The sequence below is a fragment of the Thermobia domestica genome, chromosome 5, assembly GCF_964235325.1.
Source record: "Thermobia domestica chromosome 5, izTheDome1.hap1.1, whole genome shotgun sequence".
NCBI classification, from domain to species: domain Eukaryota; kingdom Metazoa; phylum Arthropoda; class Insecta; order Zygentoma; family Lepismatidae; genus Thermobia; species Thermobia domestica.
Genome location: NC_137458.1, coordinates 169,542,165 through 169,569,247, shown reverse-complemented (window position 1 = coordinate 169,569,247; position 27,083 = coordinate 169,542,165). Strand labels below are relative to the sequence as shown.

Sequence of the window (27,083 nt, the reverse complement as noted above, 5' to 3'; positions counted from 1 at the left end):
TCATGAAAATCTATAGCTGATATGTGTCTAACCCTTACTCCATCAATTGTAGTCAGCTTAAATTCGGATTTGCATAAGATTCTAATAGAGTACATTGTACTGCACAATCATAATTAGGTTCCGTACTATTGTTCTGTATAGGAGTTGCATCAATATCTGTATTGTGATGCGAAGCGCCATCTCTTGATCCCCGATTACGTCTATCCACGTAGTGTCCTGTATTCCTGGAATTTTGCCATGTATTTCGTCGATTTTTAAATTTATTTTGACTATATGGTCTAACATAAGGATTGCTACGATTAATTAGGTTAGGTGTATTCCCTACATAGTTCTGCCTATTTTGCTCGTTTGGATTACTAGAACTTACTCGGCTTCGGTTGTATTCCGTATCGTTCATACTACGAATATCTAGATTCCTAACAGGTACAAAATGATCTGAATTATTCTTACTTTTACTCACACCTGCTTGTTGATTCAAAGCATGGTATTGAGTTTCATAACATTGAACGAGCATTAACAAATGGTTGAAACTCATACACTGTGTAGAAAACAAGATATGTTGTAACTTAAATGGGAGCAAATTTCGAATGGATGCTATTATTCTAGATTCTGACTGCAATGGATTGACAACTTTTAATTCATTGTAGGTATTTACAACAAACTCGACAATAGATTTGTGTAAACGAGGATTGAAATGTTGATTTCTAATCGTGGCATCTCTATTTGCAAGCAAAAAATCATTTTCATAATTGGCGATCAGCGCTGCCTTGAATTCCTCATATGTATTGATGTGATCACGTATTGCCTTAAACCATAAGGAACATGGTGGGAGTAATAAATGAGGGATTAGCTTCATATATTGTGATCTATCTATACACATTATATTGCATTCGTCCTGAAATTTTTCCAGGAACGAAGTAGCATTCTCATTACATTTACCACTGAATTTACTCATGGCACGTATTTCACTCATCTTAACGCTTAATTTTACCTTCCTTTTATCGTTCCGAGTACTTATTGGGTGACAATTCCTATCCATGACGTGATGTGTTGTTGTACCGTCTCTTATCCGTCCATCAGTACTCTTCGGATGAACTTCCTCCAAAATAAGGTCCTCATCAGATGTGGGTGGAGGCGAGGTCATCTCTTGTGAATGGGGAAACTCCAAATGATCACTGACCGTATTATTGTGGTGTACGTTGTCCTTGACCTGTAGCTTCTTCATTTCCTCCTGTAGAGTAGCTATCAGTTGTGTATTTGCACGTATGTTGTTTGAATTATTGGTGACCTGAATCTTTTGCTGACGAACAGAAGATTCCATTACTTCTAAATCCTTTTTTACACCACTGATTTCTTGTATAATGTGATCGTGATTAACCTGACAATCCTCAGATATTCTATTTAACTTTTCCTCGAACTGTGAGGTGATGTCATCCATCGCCTGGATAATTGATTGTTTCGTTTCATATGACTTCTGTTCCATTCGTTTACTTAATTCCTCATATCGCTTGTTGGATTCTTCAGACTTCTGTTCTATCGTCTGTTTCAATTCCTCGTATTGCTTGTTGTTTTCTTCGGACTTCTGTTCTATCGTCTGCTTCAATTCTTCGTATTGTTTGTTGGATATATGAACCAAATTTTGTTCCAGTCGCTTCATAGCTTCCGAATCGTCTTTATGATATTGTTCTTGCCGCTGTAAGGCTAACAAGATTCGGTCTTCTAGTGTCATTCCAGGTGTTACACTATGTTCACCGTTGTCACTATCATTGGGTTCATTCTCCATAGCGTCACCGTTCATTTTTCTTATTATTATTCTACCACTTCTCAGTCTTGTGAAATTTGTATTCATTAACTTTATTACAAAAGTAAATTCACCCTTACTTTGCTTCGGGTAGCGAATTTACAAGAAATCCCGGGTGAGGTAAACCAAAATTTTTATAACGACTCACCAAGGGTAGTCGTCAACCTGGTTCGATCGATGATATAAAGAACTTGAGTGGTAGTAACGGTTTTCATGTAAAAATATTTTTTTTAATAATTATGTATATAATACTATTCTCACCTTCTATATCAGAATTATAAAGTAGATGAACGGTTTAAAATGGTTTATTAGTTGATACACCTTTTAATGTATTTGTCATTCACACTGTCATGCACATACACGAGAATTAGGTATCCATAAACAATTACATAGCAACGAACTATATTTTTCTCTCTAATATCTTACAGATATTAAAAACCTTCTTCTTTTGTTATTATTAAATTAACATTCTATAAGGTATAGTGCTTATGTATGAGCACTTTCTACCCAAGGTACAGGTAATTATTAACCTATCCAATATTTCGTTATAATCTCTTCACCAATCCCGATGAACTGATTCCAGTTAGCATCTCCAGAGGAAATACAAACCTCGGAACAATCTACTACGTTCATTACCATCAGTGACCTAGTATATAAGTATTAATCAAAAACACCAAAGCTCCAACAGCCCTTCTTTTGAGGAAGATGATGTGTTTTTACTGATCCTGCTTGAGTTTGAGAACAAACTGTTGATTGGGTTCACTTTAACTATTTTAGTGACAGTGTTATATCCAGGATTGTACAGGACCAATGTTTTCTTTATTAACTTTGTGCTTAGTGTTACAGTGCTTTTTCCGGTGTATACTGCAAGCAACGTGCAAATACCCGATAATGGAAAAAATAATTCTGTGCCTTATTTTTTAATTCATGCCACGAGGGTGTAACGTTCCACGTGTTTTCATACCGCGTGCTAGATGTAAACACTCAACAGACGACATCCACGAAGAAGACATCGTCCACCATCGCAACGGTCGGCAAGTGACGGAGATCAACGAAGGCAGCCGCCATTTTAGGATAAAATAGGAGAGCACACCACAGAAGTTATTAATCTCGCCCAGTTGATCAAACCACAAACTCTCTAAGACGCTCGGTCATTGACAGACAGCTAATTACGGAATTTTTTAAGATGCTATGTCATTGAGAATTCCAACTTCCTTCGCTAAGACGCACGGTCATTGAGAGGAACCTATTCAATACGCATGGCCATTGAGCTCCTTTAAACTTCAGCAACAAACCTCCAAATAATCAGAGGAGCTTGTCCTTATTTGTAATATTTTGTATTCAAGAGGAAACTTTCATAATAAAAGGCGATGGAAAAGCCAGAAACCCATGTATGTACCATCTTTTAGCTCTGCCCTAAAAGACAGAAAACATTGCAATACGTTCCATTTCCTCTGTTATCCCCTATTTACACCGGAAGTGGTTCAAATTAACAATTAAAGATTTCAATGTTTGTTGTCATAAAAGAAAAATGGTAATAGATATCGACAAATTGTTTCCTGGAATCGATCCAGAGTTTTAAGAAAATATATTATCACAACCCACAGCACTATACTGATCTCGTAGTGGTTGAAATTTATTACTCCTTCCGGAGTCAATATTGACTTTCATAAAGCAAAAATGGTAAGACATATCGAGATGCAGCCTTTTGCAATCGATTCAGCGTGCTAGAAATAGGTTCAATATCCTCCATGAGGTCTCTATTCGATAGTTTTCAACATTTATCATCATAGAACAAGAATGGCAATAGCAACAAGATGTTTTCTGCAATCGATTCAAGCTCTCAAGAGAACTTCGTCATATCCCACAAATACTCTACCGAAACCGGAAATGTTTTAAATTTGCTACTAGTCACGGTTTTAATCTGATTCCCGTATAGGAAAATGATAATAGGCATCGTAATGCGTTTGCTTTTTCAATCGATTCAGCACTACAATAATAGGTTCCATTTCCTCTGTTAATCTTTATTTAAACTGGAAGAAGTTCAATTTAACCATTTCTGGTTTCAACATTTACCATCATAGAACAGAAGCGGTAATTTATATCGAAAAAGTGTTCTCTGCATTCAATTCAGCGTCTCAAGAGCATATAACTTATTATTATAGTCCGCATCACTCTATCAAAACGTGAAGTGGTTGAAATTCACTAGTATTTCCGTTTTCAATATTGATTTCTATAGAGCAAAAACTGTAAGAGATATCGAGATATAGGTTGTTTTTTTTTCGATTGATTTAGCATCCAAAAAGTAGGTTCTATCTTTTTCCTTAACCCTCTATTCAAACCGAAACTGGTTGAAATTAACGATTTCCAGTGTCAACTTTTGTCACCATAGAAAACAAAGTAATAGGTAGCGAGTAACGGCTTTTTGATACAGATTCAGCGTCCGACGAACCGGTTCTATCTTTATTCTTATTTATCTATTGCAAGCAGTAGTTACAAATGTGCTTCTTCAAATTTGACTATTGAATTTGCATAGTTTGCACACTGTGAAACGAAACTCACTTTCAAAAGTGAGTTTGCTTATACTAATAATTGTTATTTAGGCGGTGGGGAGAGATAGGTAGATTAACCGTACCGTAAAAGAATGCATCTGTGATGATTATGGAACATGCAATGTAATTTGTTAGATCATATTATTCTAATTTATATAATTGTATTACAATTATTCTTAATATTTCAATTTTAGTATGTAGAAGTGTTGACTGATTTGCCTTAATATTTTACTTTTAGATTTTTTTTAAAAAAATAATTTTTCCTTCTCAGAGTTCATCCACGTTTTCATGGGTGCAGCTTTAAGTCCTAAACTACACTATGTGATCAAAAGTATCCGGACACCTGGCTGAAAATGACTTACAAGTTCGTGGCGTCCTGCATCGGTACTGCTGGAATTCAATATGGCGTTGGCCCATCCTCAGCCTTGATGGCAGCTTCCACTCTCGCAGGCATACTTTCAATCAGGTGCTGGAAGGTTTCTTGGGGAATGGCAGCCCATTCTTCACGGAGTGCTGAACTGGGGAGAGGTATCGATTTAGGTCGGTGAGCCCTGGCACGAAGTCGGCGTTCCAAAACACCCCAAAGGTGTTCTATAGGATGCAAGTCAGGACTCTGTGCAGGCCAGTCCATTACAGGGATGTTATGGTCGTGTAACCACTCCGCCACAAGCAATGCAGTATGAACTGGTTATCGATCGTGTTGAAAGATGCAATCGACATCCCCGAATTGCTCTTCAACAGTGAGAAGCAAGAAGGTGCTTAAAACATCAATGTAGGCCTGCGCTGTGAGAGTGCCACGAAAAACAACAAGGGGTGCAAACATAACACCACCACCTTCTGATTTTACTGTTGGCACTACACATGCAAACAGATGACGTTCACCGGGCATTCGCTATACCCACACCCTGCCATCGGATTGCCACATTGTGTACCGTGATTCGTCACTCCACACAACGTTTTTCCACTGTTCAATCGTCCAATGTTTACGCTCTTTACACTACTCAAAGCGTCGTTTGGCATTTACCTGCGTGATGTGTGGCTTATGAGCAGCCTCTCGACCATGAAATCCAAGTTTTCTCACCTCACCCCTAACTGTCATAGTACTTGGAGTGGATCCTGATGCAGTTTGGAATTCCTGTGTGATGGTCTAGATAGATGTCTGCCTATTACACTTTACGACTCTCTTCAACTGTCGGCGGTCTCTGTCAGTCAACAGACGAGATCGGCCTGTAGGCTTTTGTGCTGTACGTGTCCCTTCACGTTTCCATTTCACTATCACATCAGACACAGTGGACCTAGGGATGTTTAGGAGTGTGGAAATCTCGCGTACAGACTTCTGACACAAGTGACACCCAATCACCTGACCATGTTCGAAGTCCGTGAGTTCCACGGTGTGCCTCATTCTGCTTTCTCACGATGTCTAATGACTACTGAGGTCGCTGATAATTAGTATCTGGCAGTACGTGGCAGCACAATGCACCTAATATGAAAAACGTATGTTTTGGGAGCTGTCTGGATACTTTTGATCACATAGTGTATGTTACTAGTTAGTTGAAGTTGCTCGCATGCAACTAGCAACTAGAAGGGTCCTCTCCAAAAATTTTCGAACTTGAAATCCTATGCGCATTAATATTGCAAATTATTGTATTTTGTTAAAAATAATGGTTCCTATTTAGAGTTGACAGGAGAGAATTTATGAAAATATATTATGCTTAGTATACATGATACGGGTTAGTTGTTGAAAAGAAAAGATCGAAAATCATATCCAGTTTATATTATACTATCACGGGAAACCAGAAATCCGTTATCTGTCTTCAATACATAGTGTCAACCATCCTTGGTGTAGTGGCTAGAACGTGCACCTATGGTGCAGGTAGTCCCGGATTCGATACCTCGTACCTAACCGAGAGGCCTTAAACTAAAAATTTCATTTCTTTCGATATCATTTGATTGCATAATGTCTTGGGAAGATTCATTCAGTATATTAGGAAAACCAAATGAAATATCTTCCAAATCAGTTAATAAAATATAGAGTCAATTTTATTGGAAATATACAATACAACTGGTATATACTGTATTTCTAGGTAGAACTACTATGAACACCGTGTACTACCTACGAATCGGATAAAACAGAATATAATTTAATGCTTCATTGTAGCACGGTTAACACTATCATCAAAAGTTTGCATTATTTTGATTACGTTAATACATTATGTATTTTCTTATTAACTATTAAAAGTTTTTGTAATTTGCGTGTGCTTAAGTGATCTACCACTTATGGCTTCACGTTTCTAACTAATATTAGAAGTAAATGTAAATAATACTGTCGGTAGATAAAAATATTTCCCATTAGGAAACATTACAGGTAGTATAAGGTGTTTTAAAAATTTTAAAAACAGAAATACAGTAACCAAACTGTACTGTTATACCCAATGCTTTATTTTTTCATATACATCTCCTTACTTAGATTTAGAATCTCTTCTCGTAGATCTATTAGACTTATTATCTCATAGAGAACGATACAATTAAGCACAGGCGAACATTGAAGCTTTTTAAACATCGAACAAATATCTGTACTGTTGTAGAAAACTAGTAAGCATTGATTAAATATGTACTTGTAGTAAATTGGTGGTGGTCCATGATAGCTAATTTAATTTTAGGGACGCTGAAATGACATACGAAAATCAGGGCCCCGAAAGGAGAAAATAATTACTCTTAATTTCCCTGAAACCTATAAAGGTAACCAAGAAAGTGATGTCGCTTTTTCATCCACCACCTTCGAACATCGATATTTTATCTAAGACGTACCTGGAAGATCAAATATAGTCCCTATCAGCATCGACGAACTTCTGCCAAAGTTCTGAAAGGCCATGGATTCCATCGCGGTACAACTTAATTAGGGATGGTATCGAGACGAGACGAGACGAGACTTTATACAGTCTCGGTCTCGTCTCGGTTGATAAGTAGTGGTCTCGATCTCGTCTCAAGTCAAAAATTTCAATCTCGGTCTCGGTCTCGTCTCGGTCAACAGATGCTTGTCTCGATCTCGGTCTCGGTCTCGAAGGCCAAGTCTCGGTGTCGTCTCGAGTCTCGTCTCGAAAGTCTCAAAATAAATAGTGTGAAATTAAAATTGTGAAAGTATTATTATCGTACAGTATGTCGTTTCCGCTTCTTATTTTTTGCCTTCATTCTTGACTTAGAATTATGGTATGATGTACCTCTTCGTTGCTAATTTGCTAGCGCTAATGCTTTCCATGTGTGTGTTCCACGTTCAATCATCAGTGGATATAACATACCTGGGGTAAAATCCTACTAGTAACCCATATTTCACTTTCGGCAAAAGACTTTGTCTCAAATAGCTTCAGTACTGCCTATACAATTTAACTCTATTAAATTAACTCCAGTACTATACAGTAGTTTATTTCCTTCCTTTGAATCAGAATTGTTCAGTACCTCCTAACGGATAACGCAACACATAGCAGCACGAATGTATTTAATCGTACCGAAATTGAAATTTTACAATTTCTCAGTTATTATCCAATACATTCTGCTTTGACTGTCATTTTAAAAACAGAATATAATGTTCATTATCTTAACAAATAGAGTAAATTATTACTACAATATATGTTGTTTCAAATTGATCATTGCTTTATTACCGTTTCACATCTCAATGTTTAATTGACAATTTAAAACAAGAACTTCCTTAATCTTGTGGTGGGAGCTACGGCACTTATCTTTGCTATCTATGGTCTCGGGTTGAATCACCAAACAAATTAGATTCAAAGTCCGCTATTTCGTATAGTTCGCGTCTCACTTTAAGTACATTCTCTTTCTTATACCAGTTCATAAGGTCGTAATGTATTACATAATCATATATCCAGTGCCGTAACATAGATTAACCTTATTCCTGAGCTCTCAGCGGTGCATGTGATCTTTATTCGAGAAAACTAATCGTGCGTTCATTATGTTGAAATTTTATATTGATTGAAAATTACTTGCAAAACATATTAGGTGCATTGTGCTGCCACCTATTGCCAAGTATTCATTATCAGCGACCTCAGTAGTCATTAGACATCGTGAGAAAGCAGAATGGGGCGTTCCGCGGAACTCACGGACTTCGAACGAGGTCAGGTGTTTGGGTGTCACTTGTGACAGAAGTCTGTACGCGAGATTTCCACACTCCTACCTAAACATCCCTAAGTCCACTGCGTTTGATGTAATAGTGAAGTGAAAACGTGAAGGGACACGTACAGCACAAAAGCGTATATGCCAACCTCTTCTGTTGACTGACAGGGACCGCCGACAGTTGAAGAGGATCGTAAAGTGTAATAGACAGACATATTTCCAGACCCTCACACAGGAATATCAAACTGCATCAGGATCCTCTCCAAGTACTGTGACAGTTAGGGGTGAGGTGAGAAAACTTGGATTCCATGGTCGAGCGGCTGCTCATAAGCCACATATCGCAGGTAAATGCCACACGACGCCTCGCTTGGTGTAAGGAGCGTAACCATTGGACGATTGAACAGTGGAAAAACGTTGTGTGGAGTGACGAATCACGGTACACAATGTGGCAATTCGACGGCAGGGTGTGGGTATGGCGAATGTCCGGTGAACGTCATCTGTCAGCATGTATAGTGCCAAAAGTAAAATTCGGAGGTTGTGGTGTTATGGTGTGGTCATGTTTTTCTTAGAGGAGGCTTACACCCCTTGTTGTTTTTCGTGGCACTCTCACAGCGCATACCTACATTGATGTTTTAAGCACCTTGCTTCCCACTGTTGAAGAGCAATTCGGGGATGTCGATTGCATCTTTCAGCACAATCGAGCACCTGTTCATACTGCACGGTCTGTGGCGGAGTAGTTACACGACCATAACACCCCTGTAATGGACTGGCCTGCACAGAGTCCTGACTTGCATCCTATAGAACACCTTTTGGGTGTTTTGAAACGCCAAATTCATGCCAGGCCTCACCGACCTACATCGATACCTCTCCTCAGTTCAGCACTCTGTGAAGAATGGGCTGCCATTCCCCAAGAAACCTTCCAGCACCTGATTGAAAGTATGCCTGCGAAAGTGGAAGCTATCATCAAGGCTAAGGGGTGGTCAACACCATATTAAATTCCAGCAGTACCGATGGAGGTCGCCACGCACTTGTAAGTCATTTTCAGCCAGGTGTCCGGATACTTTTGATCACATAGTGTATTGTATAAGTAGATAAGTAATTCGAGCTATATGTATCTATTTTTTCTGTCCCGGCAAAACAAGTGATTCTTAACTTTCTAGTTTTCTTTTCTATTAATTTTCGTAGTTTTGCTGCAATACGAAGATTTTTTTTTTTTTTTTTTGCTGTATGGATTTCGCTAAATTTTAGATCCGTTTTTACCCTACCTTACCTAGTAAAGGTTACACACACACACACACACACACACACACACACACATATATATATATATATATATATATATATATATATATATATATATATATATATATATATATATATATATATCACATTTTGGTCGAAATTGAGTTAACAATACTTTTATAATAGACTATGTTCTTTCTAGTGGTGTAATAATGTAAATCTAAAATCATCCTATTACTTTGTAACTACTTAGTATAGTTTGAAAGACAGTACTATTGGTCTTACTTAAGGAACCGGTTTTTCGCTTCTCCTGTAAAATTACGAAATTATGACTTGGTTTTGATTATCTCTGAGGTCCAGATATAATAGAATTATAACCATAATCATACTCCCCAGTTGTTCTTGATTTCGTCAAACCTTCTTGTACAAGGACGTTTCCTAGGCTGTTTTTATATCGTGGTATCCTGTCTAGAATTGTTTTTGTTCATCGATCATAATTTTTAGCAATATGTCCAGCACATTTTCCAGTCCATGTTAAAAATTATTTCATAGTACCAGTCATTAGTTGCCAAATAATTCATTTCTACTGTATATATTTGGCCTACAAATAGTTCAAATCCGTTACTTTTGGAGTACAAACACGCTAGTTTTTGATCTTTGAATCTGACAAACTGACTCAATGATTTAAATCAACACAATGTGAGGACCTTCATTTGGTCTAGTGGCTAGCAGGCTTGACTTTGGTTCGCGTGGTCCCGAATTCGATTTCCGGTGAGGGTACAGTTGAACGACCGAAGTGTTCGGATTCCATTATAATCGTTAGCTCCACGTCTTCTTTAGACACCCTAGCATAAACGTTGGACGTTAAACTAAAACAAAACAAACCAAAAATCAACATAATGTTTATTCCTAACTGTAAGTCCTTGAATAATTGCATATAGCTATATAGTATGGATCGAGTTTGAGATGGTTGGTGGTCAAACTAAAAACAAGTGAAATGTAACTAGGGTGTAATTAGAACTTTTAATTAACCATGGTTTTGTGTACATTAGGATTAAGGCCTAGGGGAACAACTAGGGTTACTGAAAAGTTATCAGTTTAATTTCAGTTTCAATATGCATTTACATGTATTGCTGGAACCAAAACTTTGACATTAACATTAACATTATAAAGACTACGAAAAACATCGTCGTTTGAAAAGATTCTTGCACCATAAAACAAATTACGAGTAATTTAAAAATATTTTGCAGTTTAGCTACGTTATTTGCACAATATTTAGAATAATATTTAGCAATTTATTTAAGTTGGCAACACTACTTAAAATAATGGAACTGCGACTTGTAATTAAAACCATCAAAAACTATTGTAGTAATGTTATAGAAGCAAACTAAAGCAACAATCATTATAAAAATTTAACACAAATACGCTATTTTAAGCAGTATAACAATCACTATCCATGTGTTTGCTATCTCTGAAGCGGTTTGAAATAACAATTGTTGAAAATGACATGATCACTTAAGTCTTTTGGTAGCATCTACATGATGAGACGTGATATGTCAGCACGTTCTAAAGTCTTTAGAAAAAGTTGAATTTTTCATTTCTTGTAACTTTGATCCTGCATTCATTCGAAATACATTATACTATGATCATAGTATTTGACGCTAACATACAAATGATACGCATTGCACCGTCTATACCAGCGTTTCCCAACCGGTGTGCCGCGGCACACTGGTGTGCCGTGAATGGGCCGCTGGTGTGCCGCGAGGAAATCTTAACAAAATTATTAATTCTATAGCAATCAAATTGCAAAACGTAGGGAAGAATGTATATTTGTATTTCACATTACTATGAACCTCTACTATGAGTCTATAATTTTAAGTTTCATATCATGTTACTTTTCTGTACATTTCTAATGTTGAAAAAAGTATAGATCATTGTTATGGCCATTATTGCTTCTTTATTGTTGCAGACTATTTCGTAACTTGAAAATTTAAAATGTCATTCAATTCCTTCGACAAATTACCAACATTTGTGTTTTAAAAGTACAAGAGATTTGTTTGTTCGTTCGTTATTTAGTGATCTTCCTTCTTAGTAAAAGTTAGATACAGTTTTTGAAAAAGAAAGCTTATTTTTAAAAAATCGGGGCCAATATTTTATTGCAATTGTTTTCTATTTTTAAATTAGAATGAAATATAAGCATAATGATTTACCACGAGTAAAAACCATTGATCGAGCTTTCCTCTCTGTACGAAGATCAGTAATCACAGAAAAACCACGGTAGTTTACAGGGGTGCCCATCCCCCCCAAAGCTGATGGCGCATTCCCCCCAAAACTAATAATCTCTTCCCTCCTCAAAACTCAAGTCCTCTAAAAACAATTGCCCAGTGTAGCAGTAGTTTTTATAGTACTAGTAATTGTTATTTTTGTTTTTTTTTTATTTCCTGTAGTAGTATTATAGAATGCTTGTAGTAGTAGTAGGGGCAGTAGCAATTATAAAAATGCCATTACTTTTATTAGTAGTCTTGGTAGTGTACAATACTAAATATGTTCTATAAGGATATTGAAGGGTATAAAAACTTCTACACACTGTGTATGGCACAGGTATTCTTTTTTTACAATTAGTAGTATTATTTTTTCTTTACAAAATATTGATATAATTCCCTTGTACATGAAAAGTAAGACGCAAGTTACAAGTTATTGAGTTTGATACCAAAAGAAAATGTTATCCTCGAAATTAGCCTACAAAAAGAAGTGATATCCAATAAAAAACATTCCTGTAAAAGAGCCAAGTACGAGTGGCCTTAAAAAGAATTGAAATCACAAAAATAGGCGCCAAGTTCTGGTGGACAATACCGGTAGTTACAAACACTCACTGGCTCACTTCAAATTTAGATTTGAAACTTGGCTGTTGTCTGTATGGTTACCAATAGCTCATAATTATGTCAAACTACTTTATAATTTTCAACAGACAACATAGGCAAGTTTTAAATCTAAATTTGAAAGTTATTCCTTGAGTGTTTGTAACTGTTGTTCACCAGAACTTGGCGCCATCCTTTCATATAGCAACTTGCGCGGTACTTCATTCATAGAGTTTCTAAGCAAGGAGTAGGGGGATTCATTCTCGAGATTAAAAAAAAAAAAAAAAATCACATCGTGTTCCAATGTTATTCTGACGACAGCAAAATTACTTTTTCGACATTAGAGTAAAATTCTTCCCCAATTTTTTTATTCCCCCCAATTTTTTTTTTCTCGATGGCACAACTTGCGCCATTCATCCCTCCTGTGGGTGGCCCTTCTCTCTTAAAACGAACCAACCTTTCCTTTTATACGGCTACTTGCGCGGTACTTCATTCATCGAGTATCGAAGCAGGGGGTACGGGGGTTCACCCCGGAAAATTTTTGAAAATTAGCTTCTCAAAATCGTGTTTCAGTGCTATTCCGACAGTAAAATTGCAAGTTCGAAGGTAGAGTAAAATCCCCCCAAAATTTTTCTCAATGGCGCAGCTTGCGCCATACATCCCCCTGTGGGCGGCCCTGGTAGTTTATATTTAGAAATAATAATATCTATAAGTGTGCCGCGTGAATCCGAGTTACACCTGTAGTGTGCCGCAAGCTGAAAAAGGTTGGGAAACGCTGGTCTATACCATTTGAGTTATTAGAGATCTCCAAAATGTTGATGTTGGTGATACTGTATTGTCCTTTGTTACACTGAATAATGTATGTGGTATTGTGGTTTTATTTTTAATACCTAAATTAGAAATAGGGAATATCTTACATAGTGCAATTTGAGAAAATACAACTTCATTTTGCATTGGCAACACTGCTTGTTTATCTAGTGGTATTGCAGAGTATCTAGAAGAATTTTCCCTTTAATATTTCACACAACATGGTACATATTTTCAGAATTTTTAATATAGGCGCGAATCCAAGGGAAGGGATATATATATATATATATATATATATATATATATATATATATATATATATATATATATATATATATATATATAGAGAGAGAGAGAGAGAGAGAGAGAGAGAGAGAGAGAGAGAGAGAGAAGATTATATACAACAGCAGTGGATTTTGTTTCGGGAAAGGCTTGAGGAACGGGCAAGAAACATTTGTGTAGTACGTACAATACTAAAAAATGATAACAAATTTAATTCGGGAGGGACTTGAGCCCGACACCTACCCCCTAAATACTCCACTGTACATCAGTCAACCGTTCCCATATTATCTCACACAGCAACGAAACAAATTTTGAGTAAAGGTAAAATAGCTGTCAATATTCGAGACGAAACCGAGACTTCCGAGACTGACCAAGGTCTCGTCTCGATTTGTACAGGTCTGTCTCGGTCTCGGTCTCGTCTCGGTATATAAAAGTCCGTCTCGGTCTCAGTCTCATCTCGAATTATCGAGACGAGATCGAAACGATACCGAGACTAATCTCGGTCTCGGTACCATCCCTAAACTTAATGGACCGTGAAGCGAAGAAGGTATCAAGTGCATTTTGCACCTCTACTAGGGATTTGAACTGGTCCTCTCAGGTGATTGTACAAGGAATAGAACAGGTGATAATCGGACGGTGCAATGTCCGGGAAGTATGGTGAATGCAACAAGATTTCCCATCTAACGTGTTGAATGGTGTCCCGGGTCATTCTAGGCACGTGGGTCTTATGTTAGTGTTGTTCTTTGCGATTCAGAGTTTTGAGCTTTTCTTGAACACGGCTCAACTGCTGACAGTACCCAGTTGCATTGATGCTCTGGCCAGCTGGTAGCAGTTCCCGATGCACGATGCCGCGAGCAGTCCACCAAACACGAAGGAGAACCTTCTTCTGGTGCAGTGCTGGTTTAGGCTATTTCGGAACCGGTTCATGGGAGGTTAACCAATTGTGACGGCGCCGTGGAGCTTCTCACTTCTCATCACATGTCAACATCCTGTCCAGAAATGGCTCCGTCCTCAGAAAGACAGCAAAGAAACACAGGTGTCTGCTCGCGTTGCCTTCTGGCTCGGAGTCAAATCATGTGGGACCCATTGACTCAACTTATAGTGCTTCCACAGTTGATGGAGGTGGTGCCGGGTGGTTTCTCCACTCACATTGAATTGTAGTACCAGTTTCTCACATGTCTGGCTACTGTTCGCCTAATTACTGCCTCAAGATCTTCATTCTGTTTGTCTTACGGCACGTGGTGCGTCTTCGAGTGTTTTGTCACCGTCCTTAAAAGCCCACCGATCCATTGTCCACATATTCACGACATTGTCACCAAGGGAGTGGCATATCTTCCTCCCCGCTGTAGCAGCGTTTGACCACAGTTTGAACTCGTACAGCATACACGCCCTTATGACACTCTGTGGAGGTCTCATGTTCAATCTGTCGTTACGCAAGTCCACAGTGCAACTGAACTGCCACAACCAGGTAATATGATGGATATACCCACACCAACAACTGACCTTCGCCTTTCTCCATTCGCATTGAACTCATGGTGTGAGTTCCAATTAAACTCAAAATTTAAAAAAAAAAGACAGAATTTTCTTGGTTCCCTTTATAAATATCCCGTTTTGAAAAGATGAAGCAGCTACCTAAAGATAAGATAAAATACGAAATGTGCTACAAAGTGCTGGAAGGTCATGAGGTAGAACAGGACGACACCGTTTCAAGTGCACAATAGACACAGTTTCGTTTTCAGTTTGTAGTATTGTTTTACTGTGATATTATTAATTAGCTTTTAGTTCAACTTTTTTTTTTCCTCTTTTAGTTATTGAAATTATTGTCACACTAGTGTTCGTGCCAAAATTTAACGAACGAAACATTAATAAAGGAAGAACTGCTATAGATCTCGAGTATAAATTCAGATTAGAGATCAATCTCATGACATGACATGGTACGCTAGAGGTCATCATCTCACGCAAGATTGCCTCCAAGGACAAGCAATTGCATCTACCGAGCTCCTTTCTGGCTACGTAATTAGTTTCTTTTTCGCAGACCATATTTCCATTCTCTGTGAAGTTCATGGAGTTTGTATCCTACGTTAAACTGCAGATTTATATCTCACATAGCCCCTGTGCTGAAAAAGGGCATTAAAAAGACTATCAGATATTTCATAGTTTGAACACAATACAGTTAAAACATATACTGCTGACTACACATTACGTCGCCAACATTAAGAAGTGCACGAATCAGAGGAACCATTGTGTTCTGTTTCAGTATAAAAAAGTTCAAAGGACTAAGTGTCACCGCAATTCGAATCTTATTACATGAGTAATTAAACTAAATAGAAAGAACTATCTATTATTTTTCTTCACTAAAAACAATATATGGAAAGAATATACTACCAAAATTTATTTTATTCAGTGTATCCTGATCTTTTTTAGTTAGACGTTCAATTCAAAAGGATGAGCAAAATAAAAGAGGGCATATATATACCTAAGACAGAAAATGTGATTTTAATGTTCATATGAACGAACATCTCAAGTAACACAAGGGTTGCCAGACATCCAGCTTTTAGCCGGACCGTCCGGCTTTTGGACAAAAATTGATGCCCGGCTTTGAACTCCGTTCCGAGTTTGGAGACTAATAAATAGAACAGGTTAACAAAGTTTCAAGATTGTCAGAATGAAGACAGAATAAATAAGTTATTAGTAACACGACTTAACGAACCAAATTCTTTCATTTGACTCCTTGTTGTTTGCTGTTAGAAAGCTAAAGATTCATAATCTTAACAGGGATGAATTCTATGATGAATATTGTTTACTGAAAGAAATAAATTTCGTTTGGAAATCTTCAGGAACTTGTATCTGATGAAGAAAAGTATGCACGAATTTTTATGGAGTGTTTGTCGTAGCATCTTACATTTTCTTCATATCGAATTGTAATGCAGAATGTGAAAGAATGATCTCCAGAATGAAATTACTTTGGACGGGTGTTAGAGATAGACTTAGTGTTGATATTGTGAAGGCTGAACTTCAAGTCTGAATTATAGGAGTGATGGTGATTCTGAAATATGTTTGTGTGGTGCAATGTATAATAGGTTCTTAAGTGACAAATCATTGATAGAAGTAGCTCAAACGGACAAAAGTATCATTAGTATTGCTGCCTGCTAGTGAGTTATCATTTTGTAGTTGTACTTTTTAAATTAGTTTACTTTAATAATGTATTAATTTCTATATTATGTTTTTCTTTTTCTTTAAAATGTGCTGTTTGCTATAATCTGGAAGCAAACTTAAGTTTCAGTAAAAGCAATTTTTTAGTGATATTTTTAAAGTCAGAGTGTCCTCTTTTCTGATTTTACAAATCTGGCAACCCTAAGTAACACTCACTGCAAGAATTCTCATGTCAGCTAAACATCTCGCTCATCTCTGCTTTTATTTTCCCGAAAAGACGCAAGCGTGAATTCCAAGATAAATTATGATTCTCTCCTTCACAAGACAAAGGTCTTATAATAAAATGAGAATTATATTTTTCCTTTGTTGCTATGAACACATTTGTTCGAATCTCAGTGTCCGTGTAGTCAAGAGCCTTTTCAGGAAGGAAATGAGCAATAAATCGTGTTTTCTTTTATTTTACGTAATATTTTCTTATTGTGTAATTAAAATTCTATACAAGTACTAAGTAGCCAATCCAGAGTTATTTGATCAATAGTGTTGGCCAATTGTAGAATGACAGAATTTCTTACTCATGTATCATTCTGAATGTTACAGCATTTTGTAAATAGAGCTCTTTCGGGTGACTATATGGGAGATCCAAGTCCAAACCCTAGTGAGAGCTCATGAGTTTTGCATCTTCGTTATGGTGTACGTCATTGACGAGGCCTCTGGTCATCGGGAGATATGGCGATGATGAAACAAGATAATAAAAATATACCAAAAGTAGTTTAAAGATTTTTAGCAACATTACTCAGGAGACCAGAGGAAACAGCTAGAAATATACAAGAGACTCGCTTAAATTCAGCTCATCTAAATGAGAAGGACAGTTTCTACTACCTTACTTCATTTACCGCTCTAACTCTATACATACTCTTTAACTTCTTTCCTGCTGACTGGCCCTAATCATCTACAAATTTAGCGAGTACAGTGGCTCTTCCTGTGTTCGATAGTGTTCGGTTGTTCTCCTCAGTCACACCACGGCGGGTACTATGATTCATAGCATGTGTATTTGGCCAAAATTTTAATGTTATTTTTGTTACTGCTTGTTCAGTTTTGGTGATATAATTATTTCTGTTGCATCAAGTATATTTAAAAAATCAATATCTATAATAAATATTGTTACTATGGAGAAGTCGGAACAAGATTTCGTAATTCAGTTAAAACAGAAACATTTTTATTCACTTACATTTGAAGGAAAACTTATGATAGTTCAGCTTGTATACATGCACTTCTTATTAATATTTATGACCATATCAAGTTTGGTCAAGATGGGATAAACTGTTATCGATTGCGGTTTAGTGAGATTTCTAGATTTCGTTAAATCCAAAAGCATATTTGATGTCCAATAACTCGAGAACCAAAGGACTGCACATTGTAATATTTCATTTTGTTACTGTGGTTGTCGAGATATGCCACCGTATCAAGTATGGTCAAATCAGATGATATTCTTCGATACTAAACGACGCGATATTGAATATCCTTTTACCAAGTCCAAACACAATTTTGTTGCTCAATAAACCGAGAACCAAAAGTTTGCACATTTTAATGTTTCATGTGCGTGCTAATATTGTCAACGTCTACGAGCATATCAAGTTTGGTTAAGATCGAATGAGACGTAGACCCCTACGATATGATTCATTTTAGAAAAATTGAATGAAGGACGAAAATAACACATTATAATGGTATGCTGAGATCTTATTGGAAATAAATGTAAATTGGTAATGATGATGATGATGATGATGATGATTATTATTATTATTATTATTATTATTATTATTATTATTATTATTATTATTATTATTATTATTATTATTATTATTATTATTATTATTAGTGGAATGCTGTGTCTGAAATCGATGAAGGGTAAAACAAAAAGCAGATATGAACAACCAGATGGAAGGAGAGGGACGTGAAGCACGGATTTAGGAGGGAGCACCAGTCAATCAAAGTTTGGAGCCATTACCCACGATGCTGACACCCACACTTTTCGTATTAAGTTTTATGGTATTTCATTCAGTTTTTAAAGTTAAAAGAGCAATGACCTCGCCACTTATCACGGACAAACATTACGACCGCGTTGAAAGATAGACTCAATTTAATAAGCTTGCGACGTCAAGACAAAAATGCCACTCCTTGCCACTGGTTTAGGCCCCTCGTATCATGTAGTTGGCGCTGGATCTTCGAACTCTCTATTAAACTTCACACCAACAATAATAACAACGTTTGCTTATTTATTTGTAAACATTTTATTTTCTAAATATTCCTCCTTGATTTTTTTTAAATGTATGGCCATGCAAAAATAGTGAAACCATAGTGCAGGACAATATAAATCACCTCCCAACATAGACAACCATACTACAGTGAAACCTGTCTATGTTGGCCACCATCGGTTCCATTGAAAAGTGGCCAACTTAGACAGGTGGCCAACTTACAGAAAATAAGTGTGATTTGTGTATTTTTAGAATAGGATTTCTAGTATTACTTAATTGTAAAATTTTAATAAGCAGTGGCACGACAGCTACTTATAAATAATGTATATAGAGTAATCATAAAAATATACAGTACTAGAAAATATTACTATAGTATGCAAGAGCGCCGATTTCTCTGTAAATTTGGGGGGGCCCATTCAGATGCAGTATATGAAGATTTTAAGACAAATTGCACTCAAATTATACCAAATATTGTATACTCATAAATAAAATAGGGGCCACATGAGCTTTGAAAGCCCGGGCCCCCTCGGTCCCTCCACGATCGGCGCTCTTGATAGTATGTTTATTATATATGCATACCTTTCTCTTTCTGAAAACTAGTCTGGTACATTAGATTATTCGGATTGAAAACACAATAACACAAAAAAACATGAAATAGAAGTGTATGTACGCAGTTTATTGAAATTGATATTATAGCACACTGAGTTATTCAGATTGAAAACAAGAAAAGCTAAGTTATAAATTGAGAAATTCATATGCAATTTATATGACTTCTTTTCAGTTGTTACTGAATGGTGGTTCATTCTAGACATATTTGGTTTATTCTTTTCGGCAGATATGCACATTCTAATATTGTAGTTAACTACCTCTTGTTAATGACATAGAAATGTTTCCTTCGGAGCAAAAGATGTTTTGAGAAAATCTTGAGGGAATTCATATCTCAAAACCACCGCTACCTTTTGACATGCAGTCAGGTGCCAATAAATGACAATTGAGCTTTAACCTTGAGAATTTTCCGGAATTACTAAAGCTTCCCACTGATGAAAGGAGCCGATATAGCTAATGGTTTTACCAAAACAGACAGGGTAAACAAATACGTACAACCATTTCCTGAATTCCTGTACGTGCTTTTTCTTATTCACATCTTCCTTCACCACCCTTTTATGAGGGTAGTGTTCTGGTCATTGACCCCAAGAACAAATCGTGCGAATCTATGCTTCTTCATGTCCAGTCACAAATACAGAACATCTGCCTCTCATATGGGAATTCGAAAGAGTTAAGAAAAATGACAAAACTGTATTTTTCGTGGCCAAGATACGCAGGTAAATTTATCATTATCATCATAGGGTAAACATTGCTTCAGTGTGGCCAACTTCCAAGATAGACAGGTGGCCAACTTATAGAGTAGTAAGTAACGAATGTCTTATGGGAAAATGCAGGTTCAAGACGAACTAGGCCAAGATAAGCAGGTGGCCAACTTAGAGAGGTGGCCAAGTTGACAGGTTTCACTGTATCAACAATATTTTTTTTTTTATTTTTATTTTTATTTTATTTTATTTTTTTTTTTTTAGCAATGGAAGGGTGATTTTGGAAATCATCCAGGACATTGAAAACGAACCAACCATTGTCCTGACCGCTTACTATTGTTGTTGCATATCCATTTTTCATCAGGAGTGGTAATCCGATGGAGAACCCTCCTAGTAATTCCGTGCACTCAGAGAACTGCATACCTTGTGGGATGGTGTCAACTCGTGTGGTAATCATGAGTCAATTTTTTTCATCTTATCAGTTACAATGAGCCGAATTATAGTAGTATGGTATTTGCTGACTCGTCCACAGTTGCACCCATATTTTTCCGAGGATCCGCGTTTACTACATTTCTAAGGAGCTCATCCGAAAATGCTGTTACTCGATAGTAGCGGGGCTAGTTTTCAATATTGTGTCACCATCACGAAATTTCACAAACCGACAATTCATTCATCCCTTCTCGCTCAAATGCACCACTGATATTTTTCACGACGAGATATGCAGAATATCCCAGTTCGAGTTCTTTATGAGAAAATCATTTGCAGTTCTGTGTTCTCAATGGTGTGCTTTCACACAACCCTGTTCAACAGAACATTGTGTTCTGACTCGAGCTGTTTTCTAAAGATGTACGGAGGTTTGTAACACCGCACGCGTCGTCTTGGTCCGTCTATTAGTTGCGATACCCAGCAGACGTTAAAAAACGAACTTTCAGTCGCATCAACGCAATAAGTATCTTAGCTGCTTATTGTCTGCTAAATTGCGAAACTAAAATGGGATTTTCATTTCAATTACTCAGAACTTTTTATTAAATAAAAGTACAAAATAAAATCTTGAAAATTATTAATTTTCTACTTTACTGGCTTCATCCTGTCTTTTCAATTCTCTTGGAAGGATTGAATATATTTAAATAAATTATTTGACTACATCTTTAAATGTTTTGGTAAGTTAATATCTTACAGAAGATATATGTATTTTCTTCTGTATGAATGCCACAATATTATCTATAGATGAAGTTAAATTACCTAAGTTGAAAAGAGTGATCTGAAACAAGATAATTCAGTTTATGATTCTATACTATGCACATTACTATGCCGCTTATGCTCTTAGAATCTCCACCCATGGTTTAGTATTACGTCATATAACTACTCAAGTCTAATGACGTAGGCTAAGCACTCACCTTTAATGCATTGTCTATATAACTCTGAAGTTTGTTGTCGTCCATTATAAGTCCAATAGCTGATTCTGTTGGTGCTACAGCGCCATTCCACAGAACAAACATCACAAGGATGTTATTTTCTGCAGCTACATCCAAGAATCGACGCATATCATCTATCATAGAACCTGTACGATCCGGGGATATCACGTATCCATTAATGTCAAATTCTGGAGTATACTGTCCTGTGATATGCAACCAGATCCCTGGATGGAATAGGTTGGAATTCTTTATATTAGTACAACAGACAGGAAATCCTATTAAACAAATGAAACCAAACTTCTAAAAGTGCTTAATTAAATTATGCACAGAACGCCCGGGAAGTTTTGTGTCACACAGAAGCAAAAATAAATAATATCACTATTTATTAACTAGATTAATGATTTTTCTCTGTTAGATTGCTCATCAAGACTAGGTGGAATACATTCCATTCATACGCTATGCTTTATAGTGTTTTCTGAATTGACATGTATAAAGCATTAAATTTACTGATTCCAATCAATCCAAGCAGAATTAATTAATTTATTGTTTCAAGAGAGGTTAACACCTACTTTCAGCATCACGGTTATGTAAGATGAGATCCTGCTTTTACCATTACCTGGGATTTTATTCAGCCTTAGTGTCCACTGGAGATTGAACCTAGAATCATGCCAACAGAATGCAACCGCTTGGTCACGAAGGGGCTACCGTGCAACCGAAGACAAGTATGCCTCATAGTTTCGAAAATATTCTTAATTCCAAAAATGTTTGCTCGTGTGTTATTCCTGCACCATGTCAAGAACATCCTCGAACATTTCGTATTTACTTAAATTCCACACACTCACATTTAATTGAGATTTTCAAGTACAGGAGTGCATTAAAAGAAAGAAAGAAAGAAAAAAGAAGGAAAACACTATGGAATACAGAAGAAAGAAAGACTTCAGCTAATTAGGAAGCTAAAAAATTGAAAACCTAGGAAGATACGGTAATTGTGTTTATATATCTAGAAAATACACAGAATACCGTTTCAAATCAAAGTATTTTAAACAAAACATAGCTCAAGTGGTGGCGTCAATTATTGATACAAAGCGCCAAGCTGATCTAAAATGCACCGTAAGTGCTCCCAGTGACCCACCATTTTCTTAAAACTCCTCAACCAGAAAGACACAATGTTCTCTCGATCACGGCATGGTGTACACTGGAATTTATAGTTCTCCCTTTGACCTTAACATATCTGGTTAGAACAGTAAATCTATTATTGACAAGACCTGTTTTGTTCATTAACCTTTTATATCGTTCCTTCCTTGTACTTTATATATTTATCCTGTCCGTCTATTCATCCAGGAGACAGAAAATCTCAAGAACTACTTGATCTACCAAATTTAGTGAAATGTAGAGGGCCATAAGTTAGAAACCGAATTTTGGGGTCCGATACTCAAACCAGAAATGGTAGAAATTAACCATTTCTTGTTTTAACGATGATCGCTATAGAGTGTAGACAGTAACAGATAGAAAGATGCAGTATTCTCGAATCGGTTAACCAGCCCAAAAATACACTACATCTCCATCCTTAACTCTCTACTAAAACCGGAAGTGGTAGAAATGAACCATTTCTGGTTTTAACGTCGATCGCTATAGAGCACAAACAAACAGATAGAAAGATGTAGTATTCTCGAAACGGTTAACCATCCCACAAATACATTATATCTCCACCCTTAACTCTCTACTAAAACCGGAAATGGTAGAAATACACTATAACTGCCAGTTTCAATATTGATTTATACAGAGCAAAAACGATAACAGATAGTGAGAAGCGTTTTGTTTTTAAACTGAGATATGTACACTCAAAGAAATAGATATTTTCCGAACGTGTACATTTGAAGAAATAGATATTTTCCATCTCAAAATACGTTTTGCAACATTGCAAGCGCCCAAGTGTAAGACTTTCAGAAGATAAGGTACTGCAAGATAGGTCAAGTATTAGTTGTGACTTTATGTATTTGCCTTCCAGCTAGGTTATATACAAGCTGTGTTTGGCTTTTGTATTCTTTCCTCTCTGCCCCTGTCTGTGTTTGCAAAAATATTATTTTTTCCTCATGTTTTACATTGGATATCAAGGAACTAGCTTCTTCAACTGATTATAGAGAGTTAACATGAGAAACTATATTTAGTTAATGAATGATAGGAAGTAATAAAACTGCTGTTTTCTTGTATAATTGAAGAGGTGGATGTTTTTGACTTTCGTGACTTCTGGATGCAATTCCCGTTGTAAACTTTGATTAGCTTTCCTCTAAATTTTCTCTCTGTCTTCTTGATTCACATAAGGCGAGTATTGATATTAACCAAAGTTAGGTTATTGACCGTTAGTTAATCAACAATGAGTTATATTGTTTCGTTTTCACTATGTCCAGGAAAAACATACACACAGGGAAGATCGACCCGTAGCAGTTTCCACTGCATTTAGCAGGAAGTCGATATTCCTCGGTCGTAAATAAATGACTATAGTTCTCGCTTTGGAAGTGGAAGATTCATCTTGGACTCAAGACGAAAGGTCATGTTCGGATCTCACTACAAACTATAGATCCTTGTTTCATATAGCCATTGAAATGTGTTGTCTAAATAGTTAAACGCTATTCATCGGAATATGATGGTCAAGTATGAATGGAATATGATAAATTTCAAAATTTTATTTAAAATCCATATCGAATCTTTCTATGTAGTTCCATCAGTCGTGAATTATAAATGATTTAACATAAATAATATTTCATTGTCTTAATGTTAGATATTCTTAGTACAAATACCAAAACATCAGTCAGCAAATATACACTTAGGCCCATATGGAGCGCTGAAAATTGAGGAAACAGTAAGTTGTAGGAATGAGCGTGAGACAAACGTTGAGGCTGCCTGGTCTCGAAAATCTTTTATGAAAGTGATGTCTCGCTCGAAAAATGTATTTGCTTCTGTTGGAAGACCTCTATTACGTTAAAAATTCTGTCATGAAAATTGTCTTCGCTTCATTTTGTTTGCAACCGTATAAAGTCCACTCTTAAAATTCACTGCACTCTCTTCTAATTTTCTTCGCTTTTGTAACACATGTAAGGTCAATTTATTTAACGATTTTGAGTATTTAGGTCATATTATGTTTTAGTAAATTAATTTATGTGGGGAATTGTATGTCTGTGTTCTTTGAAATTACCTCAGATTTTAATAATGTTATTTTTACTGATTTCCTCTTCAAATATATTTCAATACCTCTTGATTTTTCTAAATGAATTTGCATTATTTAATAATACTTTAGTTAAATTTAAGTATTAAATATTAAAATTATACATAATAAATTTAATTTGCTCGAAAATGCAGTTAAAATAGATGTGATTGGGACAGAAAAATCAAACCAATAAACTTCCGGTTTATTTCAGAGAATGCAAAAAACAATTTCATTTAAATTGTTAAACAAAGTCCATGTTAAATTGACTAAAACAAAGACGATCATTTATTTATTTAGATGATCAGTTATAATCGAAACATATCTTTTATATTTAATTGAATTTGGCAATTTTATTCTGGTCCACAACCTCTAGAACTTACTAACTTACGAATAAAATTTCCACCAGCACCTCCAATACTTTTTAACCATTCTTCTAGACGAGGCCCACGAGTTGCATATCCTTCATTCCCAAAATCACAGCCGTAACAATTCCATGCAATATTGCTTCCAGATAGAAATACCTTTTGTCCACGATAAGTAAGAACTCCATTTTCTACTCCTAAATATCCCTTGCAGTGTAACAGTAAAGAAACAAAAACAATTGTCACCCACAATATATAGCTCATGAATGCCATCGTTCTTTAGTTTAACTGTTTCAACGGTTGTATTACAATGCAACTTTTATACACCTGTAGACATCTCCTTTCGTAAACATTATTGTTGTTAAATTATAATGTTTTTTTCCTGTTACAGTTCCACTGAAGGAAGTATTTATACCAACCAAACGTTATAATTTAAATCAATATTTGAAATATTGTCAACAGAGGTGTTTTCCATTATCTTTCCATGGACAAGAAGATAACAGGTGTCCCAATAAGTTGACAGCATCAATACGATGAGAACATGCCTCATCATCTGGTGCTTGACAGTTCAAGTTCACACTGTGAGACCCAATTCTAATAACAGTCATTTGACATTATTATAGCTTTGAATATACGCAGGAACTTAGTAGTAATTCCAGTTTTCTTTAATACAATAATATAAAAAGATCTTCCGCACATGTAATTAATGAAAGTTTATTTTCTCTATGATAGGCAGTGATAAAAAGTTAACAGGTGTCCTGAATTTTATTTCTCTTCTGGTCAATGGTGATTTCAGATTTTTCCTGGTGGATACTTTTAATACAAATGGGGTCAAAAATAGTACTCAAAAATAATGGTAACCCACATTTAACACGGTCAAAGATATGCATCTAGGAAATTTTGTAGCTGAGTTTGGAATTCTCTCCCTGGACCACTTCCTGAAAGATTCATTCCAGTTCTGCCTAAAGGCCCTCCAGTACTTTGTAGAAAATATTTTGAATGATTATATCTTTAGGCTGAACGGGAATTCCCGTTCTGCCTAATCTTTGGAGACAGGAAATTTTATGCGGGGAGGGATCTCTTAGGGAAATGCAGCACCGAAATGCTTGACTCCTAGCTCTTTTTATGCAGATTGAAACTCATGTATATAATGGCTGTAATAATGAAGGCGGAAACGAAATCCAAACGGTCAAAATCCAAGGAAAATTCTGACGAGATGGAAAAAATACAAGGAACAGAATCATAGGAGTCCTATATTAAATGTACCAGTGCACACCCTGTATGATTATTTTTCCTTTCAACTGTCATATATTCTAAAATGTTTTCTGTAATTATTCAATTTGCTGAAATAACATTTTTTTTTAAAAAAAATAATGAAAACCCAATAAAACCAATATAATAAAAGGGCAGATTTGCTTTAATTACTTTCACAGACACCCATATGAAAAGTTCTAGGTACTTCTATTTATTATACATATATTACATTTGAAATACGTTCAACATATTACTGTACTTATTCTTCTCGAAAAAAATGACTAAAATATAGTTCTGTTATTAGCAGTGTTATTTGGATCTACTTTACAAAAAATGAGTGGGATTTTTTTTAAATGCCTGCAAGGAAATGGAAAGTTGACTCTTTGCAAGAAAACGATTTGACATTGTAACTGCAACGAACACATCAATAATTTACCTTGGTCTAATATCAAGTCATTTCACAGCAAA

General features: G+C 36.2%; 1 protein-coding gene across 1 annotated transcript in view; it reads right to left on the bottom strand.

The window, feature by feature from the left end:
* Positions 1-25,634, bottom strand: part of LOC145685312 (mannan endo-1,4-beta-mannosidase-like) — a 150,781-nt gene extending 125,147 nt beyond the window's left edge. The window contains exons 1-2 of the mRNA XM_081757684.1: positions 25,388-25,634; positions 21,777-22,018 (exon numbers count right to left, since the gene is read on the bottom strand). Of these exons, the coding sequence (XP_081613810.1) occupies positions 21,777-22,018; positions 25,388-25,634 (489 nt within the window). The remainder of the gene's footprint in view (positions 1-21,776; positions 22,019-25,387) is intronic.
* Between the last annotated feature and the right edge of the window lie 1,449 nt (positions 25,635-27,083).